The sequence below is a fragment of the Pteropus alecto genome, unplaced genomic scaffold (genome assembly GCF_000325575.1).
Source record: "Pteropus alecto unplaced genomic scaffold, ASM32557v1 scaffold196, whole genome shotgun sequence".
In the NCBI taxonomy this organism is placed as follows: domain Eukaryota; kingdom Metazoa; phylum Chordata; class Mammalia; order Chiroptera; family Pteropodidae; genus Pteropus; species Pteropus alecto.
In genome coordinates, this window is record NW_006439717.1 from 165,785 (window position 1) to 178,315 (window position 12,531).

The window sequence follows — 12,531 nt, forward strand, 5'->3', positions numbered from 1 at the left end:
GGATAACCTAAAGAAATGCATAAATTCTGAGAAACATACAATCTACCAAAACTGAATCATGAAGCAATAGAAAATCTGAACAGACCTATAACTAGTAAGGAGATTGAATGTTAGCATCCTTAGGATTAAAAGAAAAAAAAAAGATCTTGTAAATAAATACAAAAAAAAAAAATGAACAACGCAATTAAAAATATATTAGGCAATGAATAGGCAGTTTATAGAAGAAACACAAATGAATAATAAACACATCTCCAAATGTCCAATACCATTATTAATGAAAGAAATAACATTTCTACCAGCAAGGTAAGAGAGTGTCTATTTCCCCACATCTATGGACAATACTGAACCATTTCATTTTCATCTTCATGGAAAATGTTACTTAACAGTTTTATAGGAGGTGCTCCTATTCTTGGCTTGTTTTTACAAAGTAGTTAAGACATCATACATAAGTGGCATAGCTGGGCTTTAAGGACCAGGGGCCCTTAACTATTAGGACATTACTTTAGATAGACAGACAGACAGCCGGATGGAGGGACGGATGAATGGACACCGGCAGGCACCAACCACTTTAACATTTTAAATTAAGGCAGAGGCACCAACTACTAAATTCTGGCACATTAGGATATCATATTAATTTTGGCACTACTCTGTGTACTGGTGGGGAGGGGCAGTGAAATTTTAATTTTGCATTTCACATTCCCTTGCCCTTACAAATTATGTATGTTTGTTTGTTTGTTTGAGCCTGGAATATCTACATAGCAAATGGCTAGCCATCTTTCAAAATGGCTCAGACTTCACCACCTTCGTGAAGCCTGTTCTTGACAGTGCCTAGTAGCCAGGCTACGTCTCCTGTAGCTCTCATTTCTATGCTGCCTCTGTACCTTGTATAAAAGATTCTTGTGTTTTCATCTATGTTTCTCTAGCCTCTAAACTCTGCTTGACTCATAGGAGGTCTATAAAATTGCTTGCTGAACTGAACTCAATTTACCTTCCTTGGTATAAGAAAACGTATTAATATAGAAACAGAATGGTCCTGGTGTACCAGTGGCAATCATCTTAGCAAATGTGACCAGAGGTAGAAACCAGATTTGGACAGAGACAGGAAAGTTCTCAATTTGGGTGACAGGGAGAGTAACTGTTACATTTAGCTCCCAGCACTGAGTCAGAAGAATCCACATTTAAAGTAAAAATCAATGAAACCAATAACTGATTTAAGCAACTGATTAAACCTTTTCAAATTATTTATCCAAAGCTAGCACTTTAAAACCTATCTTTGTCATTTTTTTTGTTTAAAATTAATATACAAATTTTGTTATATGTATTTTGTATTTTACCACAATAAAAAAAACTGGAAGAATTAATAGACATATTGGAAAAAGATCTAAACACATAAAATCCTGAATGAACATTTTCCCTAGACCCACCAGTTTCCAAAAATAATCCCACCTCAATAGTTTGGTACATATTTTTCCAGTTTTCTGTGTCTGTGCACATACTAATTATTGTTTTTAATATGTACAAAATTGGATCATATGCTACAAATTATCTTGCATTTGTTACTTACAAATATATTTGGTACATCTCTCATATCTGCACAAATAGATCTACCTCACTTTTTGCCTATGAACCTTCATAAACTTTTGAAATCAACTTTCATAGAATTCCATTGTATAAACATACTATAACTTATTTAACCATTGTATTATTATGAACAATACTACAACATACATATACATGTGTGTGTATATATATATATTTTTTATATATATATATGCATATCTGTAGGTGTTTACATAAAATAAATTCCTAGAAGTGGAATATCTGGGTCAAAGTGTATGAATATTTAAAGTTTAAAAGCTATTGCCAAACTGTTGTGCTATCACTTTTAAAACCACAGTACTAACTTACTTTTGGCTCTAAAGTGAAATAATTTCTACTGTGTTTGTGTTTCTTATACTATTTTAGTTTCCTTGAAATTTAGTTGAATTAAGAATGTCATATTTAGTTGAATCTATGACGCCATCTTATAAAAAACATATCCTGATCTCAGATATGTTAAAATGTGAAAAGTATTCTTTTTATATTAGATGATATATGATTCTTAGCTGTCTTGGAAAACAAATTATTAACTGCTTATACTGAGAAAAAGGACCTTCTCAACAAAAGAACAACAGCAAATCAATGCTAACACTTAATAATTAAATATACATTTCTAAAAGTATATTTTTCCATGAGACATGAAACATGTGATAGTACACTTGCTAAAACTAAAGAATTACTCACATTAAACAAGCTTTAGAAAGCTCATAAAATTTGGATAATTAATAATTACAGAGCATGTTTTTCTCTGCTGCAAGGATTCATAGCATCAGAACACAGAACAAATCAAAACACTGATGTATTTTCCAACATTAACCCTGGCCCATACATCCATGTCAAAAGGAGATATTCACAGTTACTGTATTAGCAAAGCCTCATATTGATAAGAACTGGCAGCTCAGCTCCCTCAACTGGATTTGACTTACTCACCAGCATACAATTCATCTTGATCTTTGATAAAGAAATCACTTCCAAAGTTCAGTCCCCAGATATAGCTGACTTTGGATATCTCTGCCAGAAGCACATGAGAGCTGGGTATCATTTTCCAGCACTAATGTTTGAGCTGAATAAGATGATACAAATGTTCTTTTAAAGTCCCTTTTTGTTTTTTTTGTTTTGTTTTGTTTGAGATGGCTAACTACTCAAAAGATTAACATTAAAGGAGTTGTCAGAATAACTTACAATCAGATCACTTTTCATCTCAGGCATTTCTACACTTGTGACCATAACGTGCATGTAGAAAGGTATATCATGCCCTGATGTGCAGGAAAAAGAGGTACTAAATAAGTGTATTTGAAATGGCAGATTCTCTTAGCTAAGCACAGAGAGCAGAATTAGGTCAGATGATCTAAACTCTGAATAAATATAAGCTCTTTACACTGAGTCTGAAACATGAGACACTAAGTCTATTTAGATTTGAATATGAATGGTTGCAATATCATAGGCATTAATAAACCTCCATGAAATAAGAGAGGATTTTCTAGTTGAACTTACTGACATCAATATTACATCTTTCTGTGTACCCATCACTTTACTCTGAATGCTTATGATTTTCACGAAACATACCCTACATTCTTAAGCGGTTTTTGCATGTGACTTGTAAATGTAATCTTTCCTATGAATGGAGTGGCAGAGTAGTAAAGTTCAACTCCCCTCAATTTCTATAACTTATTTGCTCTTCTTCTGCTACTGTTGTTGGTTTCTTCTTATTCATGGAAGCCACAATTCTCAGAACGTGCTGAGCTTTCCTTTGCTATTTAGTTGAGCAATTCCTAATGTACTGAAAAAAAGTGATCTTCACCAAAATTCATGCTTGCATGAATTGCTTCCCCTTTCCTATTCTCCTTCATGAGAGTACTGTAGTACTCTCATAGCTTTCAATATCTTCAGAGTTTTTAAATAACCCTTTCTTCCCTACTTTACCTCCTCTGTGGCCTACATCTCATACCTACCCTTAAAACGGGGCAGGGGGGAGTTCCCTGTGAGACAAATATCCAAAACTTGACTATTAAATCCTTTTCAATACCCCTGCACCTAACCAAGACAAGACACTGAACAGTCTGCTAACAGTCTGGTATTTAATTCACAAACTACACTTTCTGATATTTAGGGTAAATCTAAAAAAATTGGTGTAACAGAACGGGGCGGGGCTAGAGATCACAGTTGGTTTTACTAGATGAAGGTCAAAATTTTACACTGCTGAACGAGCTCACTTAAACTTTTTCGTAAATGCAATCGGCTTGGACACAGAATGTAGAGAAACATCTTTTAGTTCTTTACTAATCCCTTTATGTGCTGTAAAAACAAACAAACAAACAAAGGGTGGGGAGAGCCAAAAACTCCTAGAAGGCCAGGGATGAGAGTTGTAAAGTCTAAACTCCTCCAGCCTAGTCAGAATACGCTGCTACTGAACCTGGGCCCCAGCCACAAAAGGCAACACTGGGTGCCTGGGAAACTGGGCTTGGGTATATGATGTGTTTCTTGCTCATCAGTCTTGAACATGATATGGCAGGCTCATGCTTCCATTGCTAGCCATAGAGTGTTGCTTTTCCTTTCCCGCAGGTACTTTTTGGGTCAGAAGAAATAAAATTTAAGGGTTTACTACTCTGAAATTTCATTGTAAGTTGTTGTTCCAGCTCCATTTAGTTAAGAGACTAAATTAACAACTCTAACAAATATAGAAAGGCCTGACTCTTCCAATAGAGTCCATTGAGCTCTCCCTACATACTACCCAGCATGATCCTGGCTCTCCCCGCTTATTTATTTACTCACATTGCCTTTGTACTTATCTGGCTCCCCATCCCTGCCCTGAGGGCAGAAATGTCTTATTTGATGTTGCATCCCCAGCAAATACTGAGTATCTACTCTACCTACTATACCTATTATAAATACCTATATAATAGGTATTTAATAAATGACTAATGAATAAATAAACATAGAACTGCTGGTGCTCTGAGGGGAAAAAAAAAACAAATGTTAAAAGCTCTCAGGATACACAGATCATACTAAGTCAGTAAAAGCTATTTCGCTGATATTTGTCAGTTTCTTCTCACCTGATCGATATCGTTCATCCCTGGCTCCCCCAGATCGAGTTCGGTGGTACTTAGAAGGAGCAGAAGTTTGAGCTGCAGATGGAGCAGGTGTCTGGTTTCTATGTTCTTTCTGTACTGCTGAATCGGTTTCTAAAAAAGGAAGTTTGGAAGATGGTTATCTGATAACAATAATAGCTAATGGTTTCAGAGTACTTTACATAATTCCCACAATACTCTGAGGGTAGGTACTATTACCTCATTTATAGTAAAAGTTTAGAGAGCTTTAATATACATACAGAAAAATAATACAAAGACATTTGGGCTAATAAAATCATTTTGGAACCATAACTGTGAACAGGTGATATGGGAGAAACAGCAAAAATACGGGTAAAGTGAATAAGCCATTCCAGAGACTCTAAGAACTAGTAAAGTGGTGGGGCTGGGGGACGTCTATGACTACCTAATCCTGCACAGTGGTACAAAGGAGAACTGGGGAGCTTTGGCCTCTCCAATATAAGGTATTCCAAATAAACACATCATTTAAGCAAAAGTAGGGTGCTTACTATGCAAACATAGCTTCAAGTCATATCTACTAGTCCGTCTTCCAACTGGAGTAACCCCTGAACTTCTGCCCCTTTCTAGTCCCTGGCCTGTCCTCATACTCTGCCCTCCCAACATTTGCTGTCTTGAGAATATGGGAAAAGTAGAAATAAGCAGGTAAAACAATAATAAGAAAAACATCTTAAGTTCTGATATTTAACTGCCTCTTTTTTTCAAATGGTATTAACTCTTAAGCCATAATTTTTTTAAAAAACATAAGAACATTCAACATGAGATATACTCTTAAAAAATTTTTAAGTGCGCAATACAATATTAACTATACGCACAGTGCTGTACAGCAGATCTCTGGAACTTACTCATCTTGCATAATTAAATCTTTTTACCCATTAGCAGAGAAACTCCCCATTCCCTATCCTCTCAGCCCCTAGCAACCACCATTCTACTGTGTTTCTATGAGTATGATTATTTTAGATTCCTCGTCTAAGTGGAATGCATGTAGTATTTGTCCTTCTGGGACTGGCTTACTTTACTCTGCATCATATCCTCCAGGTTCACCCATGTTGTTACATGTTGCAGGATTTCCTCCTTGCTAAAAGCATATTTTAAGTTTCTTTAATAGCACTTAGTTGTGCCCAGCAAGGCAGCTTACACCTCTAGCAAATTAAGTGCCCACAATAGTAACATATAACCTAACCAGCAAATGCATTGCTCCGGACCACAGCTGATAATCGGTTTATAAAGCCAAAAATTTAAAAAGCAGACTGAAAGCACAGTGGTCTGGAGAGTACAAGCACCAGTCTCACATACCTCGGTAAAGGCCGTGGGCGTCATGGTGCTACAGGATCTGGGACTCATAATGACAACGTCATATCATTTTACAAAAAATGAGATCATGTGTAAGAGAGCCAACTGACAGTCCCAGCTGAGTCCAGCCTTCCATCTGCCTCTGCCAAGGTGCCAAGATATGTGAGTGAAGCCATCTTGCACCTTCCAGACCAGCCTATACACTAGGGGAAAAGCACTTGGTGACCCCAGTTGCCACCACGCAAAGCAAAAAATTCACCCAACTGAGCCCTGACCAAATTCCTGACCCACAAAATCATAGGATATAACCTAAAGAATTTTATTTTTTTAAATGGTTAAGATTATTTTTTATACACTATTTTTAAGGCAAAAGAGTACATTTTAGGACGTTCTCCACTAAAGAGCTTTTATGGATCTAGAAATGTTTATTTTTGATGGTTCCTGGTAGCTGAGATTTTTATTATAAAATATATTAATGGAGTAGAACATGTTTTAACACTGAGATTTTGAAAGGTAATGTCTGGGTTTGCAAATTGAAGTTTTTAATCTATCTCAATTGTCTTGATAATCCATCTCACAGAAGAACTATACTGAATTCTTAACACTGCAACACCTTATTTAATTTGTTAGTTTTATTACTTTAGAATAGGAATCAACAAATTATAGCATGTCTGTTTTTATAACAGTTTTATCAGAATGCAGCCACATTCATCTATTTACATATTGCCTATGATGTGTTCTTACTGTAAAGGCAGAGTTGATTAGTTGCCACAGAGACTATATGATCTTCAAAGCCTGAAAAATTTACTATCTGGCCCATTATAGAAAAAACTTGCCAACTCTCAGTCTATAATAATAAAAGCAAACATTTAAGTGTTTGCTTTGTGCCAGGCACTGTGCACAGAGAAGCACATATAAAAAGTTTTCACATTTTATTCTTATTTATTCCTCACAACAACCCTACCAAGTCAGCACTACCACTTTCAACTTATTACAGAAAAAAGAACAGAGACATGCATTATTTTACTCAAAGTCACAGAGCCAGAGAATGACAGAACCAAGATTCAAACCCGATCTAACTCCACCAGTTCTCAACCAGAAAAGGTTATAAAAAAAGTTATGAAAACTTTCCCAAAACTCTTAAGAGGAAAGCAATTAGAATTAATAATTTACTTTAGGAGTATCTAAATGCTTCAGGATTTATAGTCAGCAGCTGGACAAAAGTTTTGTTTTGTTTTTTAATCACCTGCTTTCATGTGAAAGATTCTGCAAAAAAAAACCCCTCCACATAGTTTGCGACCATTCATTAGAGAAATTATTTAAAACATTCCAATCAACCTTAGAGAACAAAAATCAGAAAGGGGCTATTTTTATTTGTATAGTCAGACAATATATACAGGAAGGAAATCATATTAGCACACATGAGCTACATTGCTTGCAAATATGCACAGAGAAAATGGCTTGGCTTAAACAGATAGCACATTAAAACATTAGCTTTGTATTACTTTGTGGGGAGAGGATCACAGTGAATATATAAATTACCGATCATTGATTTTTAAAAAATAAGCAAATTTGCTGAGATAGACCAAACCACTCTGCTAAAAAACATGGTGCTTTTGAATTAGATATTAATTATCCAAAGTATAAAAGGAATATTGATTCTCATTTCACAAAGGATGGACACAAATGGTTTATGTATTTTTTACAATTTCTCTCTTACTCAGGCTTTTATCTTATGTTTGTAAATGTAATTAATTAAGAAAAAGAAAATAAGGTGGGCTAAAGAATAAAAACTCGACACAAAGAAATGATAGGGAGGTGACAGGAAACTGGGAAGATGATACATTTGTTTGAGGAAGAACTGGAGAGAATGAACATTCCCACTGAGATTACCTAGAGGTTATCACGGATCAAACCACAAGGAAATTAACACAAATAATGATATCTAATGAGAACTGACAGTCAGATGACACTTAGCCAAGAGATCTACTGAACTGGTACCAAAAAAAAAAAAAAAAAGGCCTCAGAACAGGCTATTCACTAAGCAACATTAGGATGACGCTTTGCAATGTTTATCTCAGTTCCCTCAGGAATTTAGTTATCCAAGCAGACCAGGACTCTTTTAGTCTAAAATCATGACAAACATTTCATTGTAGCTTGCCAGAAACAAAACTAAAAGGTTGATTTGCAGTTTCAATAAGCAGCTGACAAATTTGTTCAGTGAGCATTCCTCAGGTACCCAAAGCATAATGCCACAAAAACATGGATTTCTGATATAACATTTTCGGTTCAAATGTGTAATATACCTGCTTCAAGTATGAAAGAGGTTTTAAAAGAGAAGAGAAAGGAAAAAAAGTAAAATGAATTCCTAGGAATCAAATTACTTCGTAACAGAGGAGGTATAAAGTGTAGTTCATCTTTTTGAATGGAAATAATCACTCTCCAATTCATATATAAATTTTAAAAACTTTTATTCCCAAGTACTGAAGTTTATTTTTCAGGATATATGATTTACAAATATATTTTATATATGCATTGAAAAAAACTAGAAGCAATACGGTAAAATGTTAACAGCAGCTATTTCTAGGTGATAAAATTTTAGATAGTTTATATATTTTTCCACAGGCTTTACTGATTTTTCTATAATTTAGAAAAGTCTTCTTTTCAGGTTATAAAAATAATATATGTTCATTTCAGAACATCCAGGTAATAGTTAAGTGTAAAGAAGAAAATAAAAGTATTGAATTTTCTTAAATTGAAGGTCATACCATATAGAGCAGATTCTGACTAAAATAAATTAAAATAATATTCAGTTTTCAGCTTCCTAGATAAATTATGACACCATGAGCAGGATTTTCCAATCTTCTAAAATCCTGTCTCCTTTTTTCTTTCTCTAAAAGTAACTGGCAAATCAACACATAATTGGAGGTGAGCAGGGAAAAACTATGTCTTAGCTGGATTAAAATAATTTTGGAAGGTTTATTCCCACATTAGCTTATCTGCCAGGGCAACAGTTTATCCTGGAAATGGCAGGAAACAACATAGTTCAGGTCTCATCAAAGAGAAGATAAGGGTATGGGGATACAGGAGCACAGTAGGGCATTATTTAACAGCATGTCCAGTGTCGGCTGGGCAGGCAAGATGCTACCTAAAGATGAGTCATTCCCTTGCCAGAGTTTCACACTCAGGAATTACTTGGGACCCCAAAATAGAGATTTCTCTACTCTGAATAGGATGTGTACAATTTCACTACCATAGTTAAGATGCTAAAAGCAAGGACAGAATTAACTCATGTATCAGCATAATCAATATCAAAAAAAAATGAGAACTATGTTGACTATGCAAACATGTGAAAAGGTCTAAATGGAATGATGTCAAGTCACGTATATAATATGATTACAACTGTGTATATGTTAAAAACTTTTCTATGTACTTATAAAAATCAGATGGGACATAAAATCCCCTGAGTAGCTGGAAAGAGGTATTCTGGAGTTCTTTACCATTTCATTGTTCGTTCACAGAAAGTTATATGTAAAATCAAAGTAATTTAAAAAGGCACCCAAACAGGTAAGTGCTAGAATGAGAGCTGCAAATTTCACAAATCAAGTATTCTTCAAAAATTCTAAATTCTAGTGTGAGACATACTTCAGAGACAAAGAAAAAGATTAATCTCTGATTACACAATGACGACTTCAGTTTGGGGGTTCCTGGTCTTTCGGTCTGTTATACAGAATATCCACTAGGGGTCACCATTATGTTTAAATAGTGTCATAACGTTAACAATAAGTTTAAGAAAAACCACAAATTTTAATTTCTTGTACAACACAAAGCCTTCTTTCTTCATGATCAACATGTACATAATTTATGTAGAAAGAGACATTAGAGTCTTCTATAATTCTATTGTTTGAATATAATAATAATGAAAACATTAAAAAAGCTGCTATTTAGTAGTATAAAACTATGCAAAATTTCCATTCAGGAAGATGGAAGAAAGCCAACCTCAGCTTCTCATTTTTCAACTCTGCCAATGTTTTAACAGATTTTCTCACCTGTAAGAGTAATACAGTGAGACAGGATATGCAGAGAACCAAGTAACACAATTCAACTTTTTAGAGTGAACAGAGCAGACATGCTTGCTCACTGGTCTTGGTGCTCGTGTCCAGAGAAGAAATATGTTAATATATTAGTCACCAATTCACATATATCTTTTACATTGTGATATGTGCAGAGAAGGAAAAGAAAGATCTCTGAGGCCACATAATTTAATTTGTATTAGAGTTTCAGGGAAGATCTGTGAAAAGGAGACACTGATGTAGGCTTTAGGTAGGCAGAGAGACAGAAAAGCCACTTTATACAAAAGCATGGTATTTGTAGAAGTCCAACGAAGGAGAAAAAACTTGACAAGTCTAAGAAAGACTGGTGGGGCTAAAGCACAGTGCAAGAGGTGGGGTGATACAAAATGAGGCTGGAAAAGAAAGCAGGGTCTGGTCACTTGGTGTGAGCCAAAGGAGCAGGCTTTGAAGGGACTTAAACAGAAAATGACAGAATAACAATGATAATACATTTCTATGGCTCTTTTAACTTTCATGACACCATCTCATTTCATTATCACAATAATACTATCTGATAGATACCAGTAAGGAAGCAGGATACCAACCACAGATTAAATCTGTTTTTCTTTAGTGAGAGTATGTCAATAATCACCTTGAATCATTAGAAATACAACCTCCACCCCTTACAAGAGGGTGGGTGAGGGTACCCTTGAATCACTCAGGGAATCTCCTCTAGGAGCCAAAGCACCCTGAGTCACTGAGAAGAGCATTCCTCAAAAGGATGGGTGGTTAATCTCACTGCCTGGGGAAAGGCAGGAAAAAATGAGTGTTTGCACTTGGAGTCTGGAAAAGGGGTGGCTCGTCTGATTGCTAGAGGTGGATTTTGGAAAGGAGGGGATTTGGGGGTTCTGAGTCTGTGAAGCGGCTGGAATCTGAAGAGATCTTGACCCAGAGCTTCCTGGGCACTTGGCATCAGCAAAATAGCTATGCATGGGGCTAAAAGAGCACAATACTAAGAGCTCGGTGCTGAGAATCCAAGTGGGTACCTTAGCTGAGCTGAACCATCGGAGTGGCTGATGCAGGAAGTGGTTTTAGTAGTAGGTCAGCATTACTGGTCAAGGGATAAGGACCAGTTTTCAACAGCATCCCATGAGGCATTGAGAAGCAGCAGCTGACAATGAGGCTCTTCCCTTCTGGGTGTGGAAGCTGCATTGACCACCACTCCTTCTGTACTACCTATATCCCAGGAGGTTCTTGGACAATTCAGGAGGAAAGAGAAGCCCCAAGAGGACTTCTTTCTGATAAGGCACATGGGGACGGATCTGATTGCAATTTGTGCTCCAGTTCATAGTGACTATAATACTATTCAAACTTAGCAAAGAAAAGAGCAGAACTGGATGGAATGAAAATTTTCATGTTCTTTTCATTTGCTGTGATCCTTACTTGAGAAGGAACTTTTAAATCAAAATGGGATCAAATACAATAGATCTCACCCTCTGCCCCTCCACACACAAAGAGGCATACCATCTACTTAATATTTATACAGTTGGAAATGTTTTATAGCATTCCAAAATGTTGTTCCTGATTTCGATAGCTGGTTTTAAGTTCATGTCCCTTTGAATTTCCACAGTACTTTGTTTAGAACTCTCTAACAGTGCTTATTTTACTTTATCTTTTATGATTCTGAATTGTATACCTTGTCTTATTTCTCCTACTATAGTATAAATAACTTGAGGTCAGAGCCTGGTCTCAATTCGTCTTGTTTCTCCTGCAATAATTGGCTCTGGTCTTATACATTGCCTGCTCTCAATATTTTGGATAAATAAAAAGTTAAGATCTTGTCTGTCTCCTCACTTCCACCAATGATAGTGGGTAGCTAGGAAAAACAAAGATAAAAAAATGAAGGGATACCAATATAAAAGATATGGTTAAATGTTAAACTGAAAAGCCTGCTTATTTGTGTATCTCTAAGCCATGCGAGTTTTATGCAAAAAACTTGTGCCGCTCACAATTTTCATATAATTACAATTACATGAGGTCATTAAGAGGTCTTTATCCCTGAGAGGAGTTATCAGAGGCTTTAGAGAGAGAGGATAAAACACAGGGATTTCTTTTGTTTCATTTTAATTCAAATTATATACACACTTGCATAATCTCAAAGGCAGGACTCAACTTAGAAGAACTGTGATGAAAAGGGTGTGCAACAACTAACAAATGCAGCATATGTGTATATATACTAGAATACTAGTGAACAAATACCTTCTAGCAAAATAAACAGCAATCACAAGAGTAATCCAAGTTTGGGAAAAACCTTTGGGTCACCAGAACTTCTTACCAGGACATGCTAGAGAATGTCAGCATATAACCATATTAATAAGCTAATACGTCTTACCCTAAAAGGGCAATAGATAAGGGTTTGGGGTGAAAACAATGTGGAAACTAGGCCAAGAAGGAACACATAAAAGGTGAGATCATATTCTTCA

At 35.8% G+C, this 12,531-nt stretch overlaps 1 protein-coding gene across 2 annotated transcripts in view; it reads right to left on the bottom strand.

Annotated features, from left to right (window-relative positions):
• The window catches only part of DIP2B (disco interacting protein 2 homolog B), a 168,872-nt gene that overhangs the window by 75,444 nt on the left and 80,897 nt on the right, over positions 1 to 12,531 (bottom strand). For both annotated transcript variants that reach the window (XM_025050230.1, XM_015593190.2), the window contains exon 3: positions 4,653 to 4,781. In XM_025050230.1, coding sequence (XP_024905998.1) covers positions 4,653 to 4,781 — 129 coding nt within the window. The remainder of the gene's footprint in view (positions 1 to 4,652; positions 4,782 to 12,531) is intronic.